The 14,264-nt window shown below is 49.7% G+C and overlaps 1 protein-coding gene and 1 long non-coding RNA gene across 51 annotated transcripts in view; one reads left to right on the top strand and one right to left on the bottom strand.

The window, feature by feature from the left end:
* The window catches only part of CELF4 (CUGBP Elav-like family member 4), a 289,470-nt gene extending 277,159 nt beyond the window's left edge, over positions 1–12,311 (bottom strand). For all 50 annotated transcript variants that reach the window (XM_032859528.1, XM_032859519.1, XM_032859520.1 and 47 more), the window contains exon 1: positions 11,850–12,311. In XM_032859528.1, the coding sequence (XP_032715419.1) occupies positions 11,850–12,135 (286 nt within the window). In that variant the 5' untranslated portion in view covers positions 12,136–12,311. The remainder of the gene's footprint in view (positions 1–11,849) is intronic.
* A 195-nt stretch (positions 12,312–12,506) lies between these two features.
* On the top strand, positions 12,507–13,324 carry LOC116868978. The gene is made up of 2 exons (XR_004382929.1): positions 12,507–12,976; positions 13,189–13,324. It is a non-coding gene; the product is annotated as an uncharacterized LOC116868978 (long non-coding RNA).
* Positions 13,325–14,264: the final 940 nt, after the last annotated feature.

Raw genomic sequence — 14,264 nt, 5'->3', positions numbered from 1 at the left:
CTAGGGAATCAGTCCTGCACCCAGTTCTGTTTCATCAGGCACAGTGTTGAGTGTGTACGCCTGCGTGTGTGCGTGTGTGTGTGCGTGTATGTGTTTGTGTCCTGTGGGGGGGCATTTGCAAACGTTGAGGGATATAGCAGTTTGGATTCAGACTCGTTACAGGTCCTAAGTGTGGAAAAGATTCTAGTACCCAACATACAGAACTAAGAGGAAAACCCATATTACACTGTAAACTAATTATTCATTTTGGAAATGGAACAAAACACACATTCCCATTGGAACTACAATACTTTCTGGATTTTCTGATTCTCCTCTCTTGTTTTGTGTGGCTCTATTTTGCTGCTGCCCCAGCTCGGGCCCGGTGAGGGGTCTGGCCCAGGGTCCTGTGCCTCCCCCTGGAGCAGAGGGCTCCCCTGCATAAGAGGAGAGGCTCACCGTCACCCTGTGAGCTGTAAGGAGAGGGGCTAGAGAGAGCGGTCAGCTCTGCAGCTCCTCCAAGGCGAGCCTGACAGTGACGGGAGCGCCTTCCTTGTCAGGGGCCCCGCGCTTGAGAGCAGGAAGTTCTTCCTCTCACCGTCAGATGGCAGGCGACCGCTGGTGGAGAGGGGAGCATTTCCGCACACACGCGTAGTAGGTAGGGGAAGGGTCTAGAGGAGGCGCCTGGCTTCTGGGATCGCTGCTGTTCTCCAAGAGTTCCTTAGATCCGGGTCTTGGGTCCGGGAGGGGGGATGGGGCACTGGGGATGGAGGACGACCTTGGTGCCCAGACCCATCCATGCTCCCTGCGGGCCCTCTGTGGCTGCACCTAGTCTGGGCTGGTTTGGGAGCAAGTCCGGACATCCTGGAACTGTTCCAAGTGATCTGGGGGCTGCGTCTCTGCTAGGAGGGCTGGGCCACTAGCACTCGGGAGGGAGCTCAGAGTCTGGCCAAGGTGCTTTGTCGGAGGGCTGGGTATAAGCTCATGGGCAGAACTCTGAGTGTGTGTGCAGCTGGGGGAGGGGAGGCAGGTCAGAGGAGGATAGATGTGGCATGTTGGCTGAGGCCCAAATGTTCCCTACGGGAAGGGGTGCATCCAGCCCTCAGAACCTCCATTTCCCATCCAGCCATGGGCACCACTCCTCACCCTCTACAATCGCAGCTCTCTCCCTTGCACGTTCAAGGTCCATCTCCTATCATCAGTCACCAACCATGGGACCTGGCCGCTATGGCAGGCTCCCTTTCAGCTGCCTCCACAGGCTCTGGGAACAGAGACGAGGAATGATCCAAAGGCTTAGTGGGCTTTTCTCACCAACCCTATTCCCTTTCTTCCTTTCTGATGAGCCCCCAGCCACTGGGAGTCCCTCCTTTCTTCTCCTCCCTTCCAGATACTCAGGGCTGCCAACGACAGTCAGGAACATCATGAGCTGGGACTCTGGCAGACAAGGGAGGAAGGGGTCAGGGGCAGGCCTGAAGGGAATTCCAAGGCCAAGGACACAGCGGCCTTCCCTTTCCTTCCTACTCACTGTGACAGGAGGTGAGCTTCCACGAGCAATGGCTTTCCAAAGTCCAGAATATTCCTGGCCCGGCCAGACTCTGAGTCCCTAGCTCTGCTGGTCCCAAGAACCCAATCATGGTGACTGATTTGATCAGGTACCTTTCTTCCTGGGACCTCTAAGTTGAGGGGTACACACGGGCCTCTCCCAGGGCCAGTATCCCACCCATAACTTGGGATGTTACTTCAGGCTCATGACACCCCTTGGAGATTGAGCTCTTCACACAGCGGGCGCAAGGATGCTCTCTGTGCCTCATCTGGTGAGACAAAGCCAAGTATTGATTTGACAGAAAAATATGGATATGTTGGGTGGATAATGGTTAGGGGATCCTATTTCTTTCTTTTCCTGTTCAGAGAACACCTCTCCTCTGCCTCACCCCACTGGAAAGCAGAGGCCGGATGAGGGAGAGTGTTCTCTCATCGGTCACCCGGGGACGCCTCCATTCCCCCTGGGCTCCTTCCAGGAGTTTAAGACCACGAAGCCTCTGGGAATAAGGTCCCCTTCTCCCACCATGGCAAGCACTACTGACATCCTCGCCTCTCCGTATATTCTTAGAACCAGTCAATATGATTAATTTTACATGGGTATAATTTCCTGCTGCTGCCATGGAGCCCTCCCAGCCTCACCCATCAGCAGGGACATGATACAGTTTCTGGTTATCTTGGTCAACCAAGATATTGATATTATTAATAATGGATATCTATATGCTGACCTTTGTCCACACAACTGAATCACTCTGGGCTGGTTGTCACATTTCTTTAAGAGCTATTGATAAGCCCATTACTGGAAGGGCATGGACAATCTTAGGTATGTGCTTCTCAACTCACCTTCAAGCATCTCCTGTGAGAATCTCCCCTTGTTAGGTGAGCTGCTGTGCGTACGGCAGTGTGTGCAAGAAAAGTCTGCAAACAGGTGCCCGTATGGGGAGCGTACGTACGTGTGCAAGCACACGTGTACGTGAGCATCCCCACAAGTGCGTATATGAATGTGTGTGTGTGTGTGTGTGAGAGAGAGAGAGAGAGAGAGAGGGAGAGAGAGAGAGAGTGTGTGTGTGTGTCTTGAGCACTGGCCCTTTTAGAGCTGATCAAATAGTCAATTAGAGCATTATAGGGAGGTAGCAGAATCAGAGAGTTCCTACAAATACACTGTGATGTAGTGTTTGATCTTTGGATGCCTCTTGTCTCCTAGGACTTGCGCAGGAGGTTTGGCTTTATAAGGATATTATTAGGTTGATGCCTCGTTCTCTCCATGTACCTTTCAGGCAAGAGGCCCCACTTGCTGGCAGCAGGCTGGCCAGAACCTGCCACAGGGATGTGTGCTTCAGGTCGCGCTACAGGCTTGACTCTGGGCTCATGCAGCCTCCAGCCTCAATCTCTCTCTCTCTGGCTCGGGCTCCACTTTCTTAAGGGCGGAGAGAGGAGCTTGACTCGGCTTCTCTACCCTCTATATCCGAAACTCCTGATCAGAGGACTGCCTGGCACACTGGGTTATTTATCGTGTGCCACAGGGGTGGGAGGCAGTACTTCTGAGAAGGGGTCCTGGATAGAATGGTACATAGATAGATAGAATGGTCCTGGTAGAATGCACACTTTGCATGCCCATGTGTGTCAGGACGGGCACCTGATCTCATCACCAATGAGATGTGGCGTCCAATCTCATTGTGGCGTCTGTGTGCGGCTGCTGTTCCTGCCACCTGCGTGGACAGGGGTGTCATGGACAGCGCCTCTATCAAGTCAGGCAACAGGGATGGGCTCCTGTTTGGTCCCAGACACGCTCACTTGTCAGGGGAGGCCCTCACTTGCCCCTGTAAAGGGAAGCCGACTAGCTAGAGAAATCTTTTGGATCCTCAGACATAGTGTATGAATAAACCAGACATGGATTAATTAGGTGTGACTGCATCATTAAATTAGAATAATGAACAAACAGCCACGTATGGCATTCAAATTTGCCCAGAACGACTCCAAGGGTTACTTTCAAGTAAGTCACCTGTCAGTTTGTAGGTTTTGGGGACTCTAGAGAGTGAGGTTCCTGTCCTATCTTGAGAATTGAATTCTTTAGGCACCACCTACCCCAGGCAAGGATAATCCTTCAACGGGCACCCGGACTCCACAACCGAATCCAAACAATGGCTTTGGTTCGATACAGCATCATCTATGCACGCTTCAGCTGCGAGCATTTCTCAGAGTGAAATATGACAGTAGCACAGGTGCTCAAGAGACAGGAGGGAGAAGTTAAGAGGTGTGAGCAGCGGATGTGAAACGCATCGATCCCATAATATTTATGTGGATGCGCATGCCGTCGCTTGTGCACGTGCACGCGTGTGCACGCACACACACCTTTTGCATTTCTGTGAATTCTCTTTTCCTCTGTTGACACTCCCTATTTCAGCCACAGAGACTTGAAGGTGTACCTAGTCCTAGTTGTATAATTTTAGAAATAACAGCCCCTCGCTTCTGCAGACAACACCCCTTGAAATCCCTGTCCTAGGACGGGGAGGCTGTGCAACTGGAAACATTTATCTTTAACAAAGAGGAAGAAGCCAACAGCGAAGAGGGAAGAAAATGGGAAAGAAACTCCCTTGCCTCACTGGAGAGCCGGGGGATAGCCTAATGCACGGGGTGGGGGGGGTGCTTTGTTAGTAAGATCTGTTAAGTATCTAGAAACCTTTGATCTGGAGCCGCTTTTAACAAAGGTGATAATTAATTAAAGCAGAGTGTATTGCAATAAAGTAACATTGCGGTCAGTTTATGCGCTGTCCAGAGCCGGCCTTCGGAAGTCTCTGTCAATTAAACTCTTGTTGGAGGCCAGCTCATTATCAATTTTTTTTCCTGAGCTTTGATCAATATTTTTGGCTGTTCTGTCCCCACAGAACCAGAACTACGTCTGTCTCCATGAGGGCACCCATTTATTTACATCTCGCAGATGGCCACGTAGGATTTGTTCCTGAGCTCAGCTGCTCTGTTTCGCGGAGCATTGGTCAGCTGTGCTGGAGGGGAGATATGAGGGAGGATAAGAGAAACCAAATACGGAGCAAGTCGAAGGGGAGAATGCCTGTGAGCATATGGTCCCGAAAACATCCCCTTCTATTTCCAAAGGGACTTGGAAAGGAGGACAGTGACCCTGGGGCTGCCCACCTGGCTTCCTAGTTGGTTCCTGAGGGCAAGGCTGAGGTTGAGGCTTTACACCCATCCAGGGGCCACTGGGACCAGGATGTGTGGAGACAAGGAAGCCCTCAGGGCAAACACAACAACTCTGGGAATTCCTCTGTCATCATTTCTACCCCTATCATTGTCTTTTTGTCCTGGCATTTCTAACCTCACCCTATGTTGCCAAGTGGAATGTAGATCTTTCTCTGTAGGCCCCACCTTGCGATTTTTGAGGGTGTCTTAACGGCAAATAGGAGAAGGAAAAGGGGGAGATGAAGGCTGATGATAGAAGGGTTACAACTAATTTGGGGGCTCTGTTCCCTTGCCTTAAGCTATTTGGCTAAGATTAGTTGCTTTTTGTGATTCTTGTGAATTTAAAAAGGCAAAGGTAGAGGGAATGAATGTGCTTCTCTTGTGGAGAGACCAAAAGGGGGGGCATTCTGGTCCCGGCCACCCCCTCCTTGCCTGGAGGTAAAATGCAGCACTCTGCTTGGAGGGGCTAGCTTGACTGACTTGGTCAAGTCCTGTGTGTGTGTGTGTGTGTGTGTGTGTGTGTGTGTAAACATCACAAGAGAAAAGTCAGGCTGGGATGCCAAGGGGCAACGGGTGGGGTAGGAAATGCAGTGGGTGAAGGGAATTATCTCTGCAGAGAGCCAGGTTCTGTGGCCGGCCACTCAGCTCCCAGATGGAAGGTCATTTCTAAAATGAGTCAATAGGTGAGCCGAAGCAGGCAAACATCTGAAGAGTGATGAGTGGGGGGAGATGGAACCTTTTTAAAACCTGGACCTTTGGGTGGAGATATCAGGCAGATACGCAAGAGCACACCTTCACACTGGAACTTAGATCATTGACAAATCCAAGCTCTGAGTTCTGAGGTGGAGCACAGACGTAATCACAAGGGCAGTGTCATCCTTCCCACATTCTTTCCTTTTCTACATCAACCATCTCCCTGGTCGTGCATACTGCCTCACAAGATGAAAACTACCCCTAACATCGTTCCCGTGCCATTTGCATTTATCATCTCTTCCCTGGACACACAAACTCACATACAAACAGAAGTTCACACACACAGGCTCACACCAACACCCACACAGGCTGCGGCATCTTCCCTCCCCCCATCCTCCAGGACCCGCAGACACACACAGATTTTCACACTCTCTAGCGCTTCTCTCTGCATGTCACATGGGATTTCCCTTCCAAGTTCAGAAACGCTGCGTTTCGGCTGCTGTCAACCAGCACTCCCAGCTTCCGGCTGGCATGTGGGCCCTACAACTTTCAGTTTTCCTTTTGTTCTGCCTATGATTTGGGGCCTCACTTTCTGTTCTATTTCCTCTTCTATGGCCTGCCCACTCCAAGTCCCCTTTGAGGAGATCTTTCCTGGGTCAATTCGGGAATAGGCCACCTTCAGACGACATGTGTGCTGTGTAGTGTTTCCCCCAAAACCATCTGAGGTGAGTGAGACCAGCTCTTTTCTCAGTGAAGGATGTGGTGCCTTGGGTATTTTCTCAGGCATCACTTAGAAGCCCCTCTCCCATCCTGGTCTATGAATTATAATAATGAGGGTGATCATGTTAATAACAGTGAGAGCAATAGTCGTGCTCTGGTTCCTGGAGTGTGGCATGGTCACTGGGTTTCAAAAGTGCCCCCTGGAAACCAGCTCTTTGAAAGTACTCTGACAACTTTATAATATGCCTGCATTATGGGGCACATATCGATGACATAAGTTTTTTTGTAACTGTTCCTTTGGGTTTGTTTTTTTTTTTTTCCCAAGCTGCGACTTTACTTAAGAAAAGCCTTTCTTTTTGTTTTATTTTGTTTTGTGTTTGAGAAGCCACAAACATCCAGCCAACTGGAGCAGGTGGAGAGAGTGAAAGTATGCCAAGGGGGTTCTTTCAACCCAATCTAGAATTCCCATTAAAGCTGAGGGGGAAAGGAGTGTTAACATCTCCCTGTTGAATTGCAGTGAAATCTAGGCCAGCCCTGGTTCCCATATGTGTGGGATGTGCTCAGTCATGCTTGCACATGGATACGTTGATGGCACATGTGCAGATTAATTTATCTGTGTGTTGATTCCGAGGGATTCTCTTTAAAAGATAAACGAAATTACGTACAAGCAGCAAATAACCACCAGTCTCTTCAATAAATCAATTCTTTCCCAATATTGTTCTTTCTTTGCTCCTAAATAGAATACTTACAAACATCTGGGGTTTGAAAGTCTTCTATGGGAGCTGTGGCTTTGGTTTACATTAGTTTTCTAATGATCATTAGTGCTTATTTTTTCCACTGAAATTTGTATTGTTTTAATGTTATTTTTCCCATGTTTTTCGTATCTTTTTCTCACAAGGCAAATCTTTCTTTTTAAAAACTGCAGGTGTCTGCCCAACCATTCTACCAGTGTCTTTCCCTGGAAAGCCTGAATTTTTATTTTTTAAAGTAAATTTTTTTAAAAGTTCACCTTAATTGAGCTGATGCCCATGTTGACCCTTCCAGATTCACCGTCTCTTAGACTCATTTGAAAACAGAAATCAGATAGACCCTCACTGGCTTTAATTCACCTATCTAAGGAAAAAAACCAAGGAGCCCTCTCAGCTAAAGTCAAGCGATAGAAACTCGGTGTTCTGAGAATTGCTATACCTTAAATGAAAATACAAGGCACAATTTTATGATACTGGCCAAGAATCAAGAAGACAATCATAACACTTGCCATTTCTCTTTCTCCCAACTACACACCGAATCCAGGGGCTTCATGCATATTTTACTCAGCTACCATTGAAAGGAGAGGTTGTGTATCTGGTGATGAGTCTACTTTCAAATGATATACTCTCCAGAGTTCAACACACAGAAGGTTCCATTACTCTGTCCCACCCTCCCTCTGGATGTAGTGTGGAAGTATAAGGGGCTGAAGGCCCCGCAGCTGTGGCTCCTGGGTTGGGAGCACTCGATTTTCCTCTATGCAGTGGGGGAAGATATCAATGCAGAGTGGTTACCCAGGCACAGATCTGTTCTGACTGGTTAACAAGAGGGACTGTGATATGGGCTTGGCTGTTTAGATTAAAATGCATTGCAGGCTCCCGGAACAAGCACACATCAGTAGTAAAGGCTGTTTAAACCTTTGGGGACAGCCCTATGTTTAGATTACATTAATTCATAAATATTATACTAAATACCACTTAAATTGGACTTAAATGACTTCAAAGATAATGCATTATAATATGGCTATCCAGAGAGCACTAGTCTTTATATCTCCCAGTAACTCAGTCTTTGCTGCCTCCTATCCTGCTAGACAAGACCAAAGTTATGAATGGATTGCTGGCTTGTTCATGTGTGATCCACCGACTGGGTGTGTGTGTGTGTGCGTGCGTGTGTGTGTGTGTGTGTGTGTGTGTTAGCAGGCGTGGGTATGCGTATGTATGCATTTTCAGACACTGCTTCTGTTTGTTCTCCAGGACATAAAAAGAAGAAAAGAGAAATAAATGTAAAGGGAGAGAAGGAAAGAATTCGACTAGTGGGTGACCTCTTCCTTTCCCCAAGGGAGAAAAATTCTATAGGAAGGGGCAAAACTGGTCCTCCGCTCACTTCTGCTGCTACCCAGGGAGTTTGCCTCTCTCCTCTTTAATCAATAGTACAATGTCTTTCTCTTTGGAGCTTGGAAAAAAACAATCTTTCTCAAAGTGCTTCTAATGGGGGGAGAAAAGAAGACTCCAGAGTTAGCCGGGAGAGTCTGCATTAAACTGGGTTTTCTTCATTGGGTGTTATTTCTTTGAATTGTAATTCTGGGCTTTTTTTCTTCCTTTCTCTCTCTGCCTAACACCCAGATCTCCCCCACCCCCGCCCAAGTGCTTTCTGGTCTCCAGGGGGTGAATTTACCTTTACAGTAATTACCCCAGTCCACAACTGCTATTTGCTGCCTCCCCAGCCCAACAGCCTTTCTCTGCTACGGCTGGGTTTGCTCCACAACACCCACCCACTCCCTCCTCCACAGACTCCCAATTTGACTGGAGTAATTGCCTTTTAAGGTTCACTCTACGCATGGCAGGTATTCCATTAACCCTTAGAACTCCTTCCTCCTTTAGTTACCTGAAATGGCAGGTGGCCAACAAATGGATAGCCACCTGAAATCTCATGCATTTAATTTAATTTTTACTTATTTTTTCTTCTTTCCTCTTCTTCTCTTTCTATCTTTTTCTTTCTTTCTTTTTCTTTTTTCTTTTCTTTCTTTCTTTCTTTTTTTTTCTTTTGCCAATAACATGCAGATGCCATTCACACTGGAGGCCAGTATCCTGTCATGTCTCTCAATTTTATTCCAGTAAGATTCATTAGAAGTTATAAATTCAAGAAAGGGAAAGAAAGAGCCACAAACATGCCCTGAAACAAGGCTCAACAAAGGCATGTTTCTACCCCTAGCTTCATGTTGTTAATTTAGAGTTGGGGAAAATCTAAAAGCCAAATGCAAACCTCATTCTTCAAGCCTCATCATGCTTTTTGACTTAACAGTAATTAATCACCAATGGCAAGCGAGTAATTTTTTTAAGGTGGCCAGAGGCTTATTTTATCAGGATTAGCTAATAAATCAAGCTGTATCTCTGAAAGAGGAGTTCAAACTCTTCTAGTACTGAATAAACCAGACCTTAGAGACTGTCTCATTTATTCAGCTCTCCTGGAGCTTCCAGGCACCGTTAGAGACATTGTGGCCCAACCTTGCCTATAAAAATCCGAGGGTTATAGAGGCAGGAAATTTCATAGGGAAAAATATATATGCTCAGGCTCTGAAGGGTGAGCTGCGACAACAAAACACCCAGCATGCTGGAGCCAACGGGCCTGCCTGCCACTGACTGAGCCAGTTTAGGGGAAGAATTATTTAGAAAATGAAGTTTTGCTTGTTCTAGGAATCCTGGCCAGATATGTGTATGTATATGTATGAAACATATGAAATAACTATAACATATCCTTCTCTAGCGTCCTGATGCAAATCATGATAATTCTACTTCTTTGCTATAATGCAAGGGAGTCCAAAGAGCAACAAAAACAGTGATGATACCAGCAGGGTATTGTGAAAGAAACAAGGAATACTGTTAAAGTTTATCTTCATTTGAAATAAAGAAGTGAATAAAGTACTCCAAACCTGGATCTCTTAAGAAGCTCAGTGCTTCACAACTGTCTTTTGCCTCTGGTGGGTTCTGATTTTTTTTTTTTTAACTTTAACATCTTAAATCACCACAAGAACTGATGATTAAGATGGGCAAAGGATTTCCTTATTTATGCTCTTTAAATTTTCACTATTACTATTTTTAAATCTAGGGACATATTAGAATGACAAAGCTTTGATACAAACCTTGATTAGCTTCTAGGGAGCTTGATTGGAAAGGGAGAAACTACAAAGATATGGTTGACTTGAGAGAGAGGGCGAAAAATGGAAACAAATGTTATTTCAAAGACTGCCTCCCCATTTCACCTTTCCAGTCTCTCTTCTGATCAGACATTTTCTCCATATTGGAGAAAGGTTGGTTTTTCTCTCCATTACACCCCCACCTTCACCCCACCCCAACAAACCCAGTATATTTCCATTCTGCTGTGTTTCTGTGCTACTCAACATGCCATTAACTTTAAGATTTACTCCTCAGCAGGCAAGCTAGAAGATGCTAAAGCCAATAAAAACTGCTCTCTGGGACTCCAACTATGAAGAGTTTGGAGCTCTGCTTAGTATTCGGATGAAGGGAGGGCTGGAGGAGGGAGGAGGTTGTGATAGTGAAAACCACTGCTGCTTAGAGAGCCAGACAGCTCTGCGCTCTGCACCTAATGTGCTGAGGATCAGCCCTGTTCATAGCCCATTTGTGGCCAAGGATGAGGCTGCTCTCTCTGTGTGGGTGGGTGTGCGTGTGCGTGTGTGTGTTTTCATCTTTAAAACCACCAGCTCTAACACAGCATCTTCAGTGGCTCTCCACACTACTGTTTATTAAAAACGGAACGTCCATACACATCCCTTACAACTTCCTTAGCTCGGTGCTCCTTCCCTGCCTGACGATCAATCTCTCTCAGAAAGCATTTAACTTGCCCACACAGCTCCAGCCTGGATTAATCCCCACTGCACATCCTATACATTACTGTTAGGGAGCGGAGCACTGGGCTAATTTCGTCACCCACCAGCCACCCACACACGTTCTACAACTGAACACGTTTGGGGATCTGCCTTAAAGATAATAAAACAAGGAGAAAACAGGCAGGCTGCAGACAATTCTCATGACCACTTTCCTAAAAAGTTGCTGGGTTTTAATTCTTTGATTATTCTGTGTCCCCCTCCCCCAAGCACTCACTAGCAATGATTGCTTCAAGGGAGAGCAATAATGTACTATAAACCTCTCTGCATGGTGAGTTTGGGATAATTTAGGCTACACCCTTCAAAAGGCATATCTTGCACACACAGATTTTTTTCCCCAAAAGCTCCGCTTTCCTGGGAATGGGATCATCATTCAGCCTTCCCCGACCCCCCACTCCACCCAGGGGATGGCTGGTTCCTTGCTAAATCTTGCCTTAGGTTTTGTCCCTCCTTCCTTCAAACATCAAACACCCCCTCCCCCACCACTCACACCACAACCGGATTATTGAGGCACATAGCTCGACAGGGAGAGTTTACTGTTAAATTGATAGCAAAATAAAAATATCTCTCTGAATTTGTCACCTCTCTTCTTTTTAGACGGCTGCGCTCCTGCTACTCTGGCCCCGAGCGGAGAAGGAGGAGATTATCTCCTCTTAATATTTTCAGCACCACGGCGATGGACAGCACCCTCGGTCCCTGGCCCGCTGAGCGCCCGCCAGTCTCCTCAGCGTCCCGGGCTTGGCCGGTGCAGCGGTCCCCGTCCCAATCTTTCAAGTCGCTGCGCCCAAAAATCCAAGCCCCGTTTCCCCTCGATCCTCTCTCTCTTTCTCTCCATATTCTGCTTCCGCTGCTCTCCCCACCGCACCGCTTCTATCAGCTCCTCGCCCAAAACCCAGCTTTGCCCCAGCGAACAGCTCCCCACGCACCCCAGTCCTGGTCTCTGCTGCCCGAGCGCCTCCCTCCTCGGCGTCCGCCCGAGGCTCCCTCTCGCGCCGTCTCCCGCTCGTCCGTCGCCGGCCGGTGGCCGGCCCGCCCGCTCCTTCTCCCCGGCAAAGTTGGGAGGGAAAGGTGCACTCACCTTTGTGCATGCCTGTGAACCTGTCCTTCAGAACCGTAAGCTCGTAGATCTTGCCGAACTCCTCGAAGAGGGGCTTGAGGTCCTTCTCATCCAGGTTGCGGGGGATCTGCCCAATGAACAGCTTGATGGCATCGTGGTCCTTCATGGGAATGGTCGACGGGTTCCCCGGGCTGTGGCTTAATCCGTTCATGTGCCCGGCGCTGCCCGGGCTGCTGCCGAGCCCGTTGGTACTGAGGCTCGCGTTGTCAGCCTGTCCGTTTGCTAACGTGGCCATCTTTATATACATAGAGAAAATCTTCTTTCCTTTTATTCTTTCTCGCTCGCACTCTCTCGCTCTTCTCCCTCGCAAGCTCGCTCGCGCTCACACACGCACACGCATACACACACTCGGGTTCTCTCCCCCTCGGTTTCTCTACACCTCGCTCTCCTCTCGCTCTCTGCTCTCTCTCTTTCTCCTCTCTTCTCTCGCTCGCTCGCGCTCGCGCTCTCTCTCTCCTCTCCCCGCTCTCTCTCTCCCTCCCTCTCTCCTCTCTCTCTCCCTCTCTCTTTCTCTCTCTCTCTTTTTCGGCCTGATCTGATTTTTTTTCTTTTTTTCCCCCCTTTCCTTTTTTTCTTTTTTTTTCTTTTCTCTCTTTTCGTTTCCCCCCCTTTTTTTCTTTCTTTTTTCTTTTCTTTTCTTTCTTTTTCTTTCTTTCTTTCTTTTTTTTTTTTTTTAAATATATTGAACAGACAGGATCTCTGTCCTTTCCGTTTAAACAGGCTGGACCGGTTCAAGTTCCCAGTCAGACCAGGGGTGGGGGAGGCGAGTGAGCGCGCGCGGAGGAGGGGGGCACCGGGCCCGGAGAGGGCGAGACGGAGGGGGGGCTCCCGCGCGGCGGCGGGCGGCGGCCGGGAGCAGGACGGCGTGGGGCGGCGCCGGCCCCGCCGCGCCTCCCCCGTCGGCGGCCCCGGCGAGCGGTGGTGGTACAGTCCGAGACAGCCCCCGGCTATAAATAGCGCCAGGCGCATGGCTCTTCGGGAGGCGCTGAGATTCCGGGCCCGGCGGCCGCGGAGAGCGGGTGCCCGTTAGGAACGGGGCTGCTGGCCTCTTCTTTGCCTTTTGGGGGTTCCTTTTGTAATAGCAGCAGGTGCAACTTTTGTATTTTATAAAACATTGATTTTCATTTTCGTGTGGGTATGTTGGGGTGGGGGGAGCGTTATCCACCGAGCTGCGCTCTATTAGGGCGCCAGGCGGGCGAAGCAAAGGCAGGGATGGCGGGCGGGGCGGCGGCGAAGGCGGCGGCGGAGGTGGAATGGGCGCTTTTTTCTCCCATCTGGTTCCCTTTATTTATTTATTTAGACTAGAAAAAGCGAGTCGGCTTGGAGGGAGTCCGCCCAGCGATCCGAGTGCGCATTGATCAGTGTCGAGAGAAAAAAAGCTACATAAATATATATTATGTGGATAAATCTATGGACTAGAGCTCTCTCGCGCGCGCTCTTTCTCTCCGTGTCTCTCTGCTTTTTTCCTCCTGGAGTCCCCAACCTGCCAGAGCAGTCCCAAATCTTCGCCTTCCCGCACGGGCATCTACCGCCACCCGAGCCACCTGGGAGGTCCGGGCTGGGGAGCAGTTGGGCCTCGGTGGGGGGACTGGGCGTAGAGATTTGGGGCCCGACCCTCGTCCCAGCCCGCCTGGAAGGCTGGAGGTGGGTGTTTCCGTCCCGGACGGCCTCCCCCGGCCCCCGAAGCGCGGCGGCTGGTCCGGCAGGCGGCTGGCGGGAGGAAGGTAGGAGCCGGGCGCCTCGGCCCGCTCGCCCGCGGTGGAAGGAGACAGGCTCTGGGTGCCGTGCCGGGTCGGTGAGCCAGAGCGAGGGACGGGCTTAATTTTGCCCTCGTCTGCTTTACTGGTTCAAATTGAAATTTTTTTCTTAATCCACTATCAAAGAAATAACCCCCCCGAATCGCTATCCGGGCTGCGACCGGACCCAGACTCGCGCGGCGTGCGCTGCCCCCGCGGGTTTCGTGGGCAGCGCCTCCCTCTCCAGAAGTGCGAGGCTGGGAGTCGCGTCTGCGGGCTGGAGCCGAGGGTCCGGTCGCCCAGCCCGACTTTGCTGGGTTTCCCAGCGGGCCCGCAGGGGCCAAAACCTCGGCTGCGCGGGAGAGGGAGTGGCCGGCGCGGGAGCCGGGTCCAAGCAGCCCCGCCTCTGGGGGCGAATGCTGGTGGTGAACTTGGGTTGGGAGAGCAGATTTTCATTTTAATGATATTTACCTGCCCCTCATCCTCTCCCACATTTGCTTTTCCAGGGCAGCCTCTTCACGGCTTCAGAAGCCGGGCAAATTAAAATAACGCGCCCGCTCCCCCGCGAGTTGCGGGCGCAGAGCTGCTGACCTGACCCTGTCCGGACCCCCTCCGGCCCCCTTCGGGTGTTCTGGGTCTC

The sequence above is a fragment of the Lontra canadensis genome, unplaced genomic scaffold (assembly GCF_010015895.1).
Source record: "Lontra canadensis isolate GAN:19392208 unplaced genomic scaffold, GSC_riverotter_1.0 scaffold17, whole genome shotgun sequence".
Taxonomy (NCBI): Eukaryota; Metazoa; Chordata; class Mammalia; order Carnivora; family Mustelidae; genus Lontra; species Lontra canadensis.
Note: the sequence above shows the minus strand (reverse complement) of the source record. Positions and strands in the feature narration are given on the sequence as shown.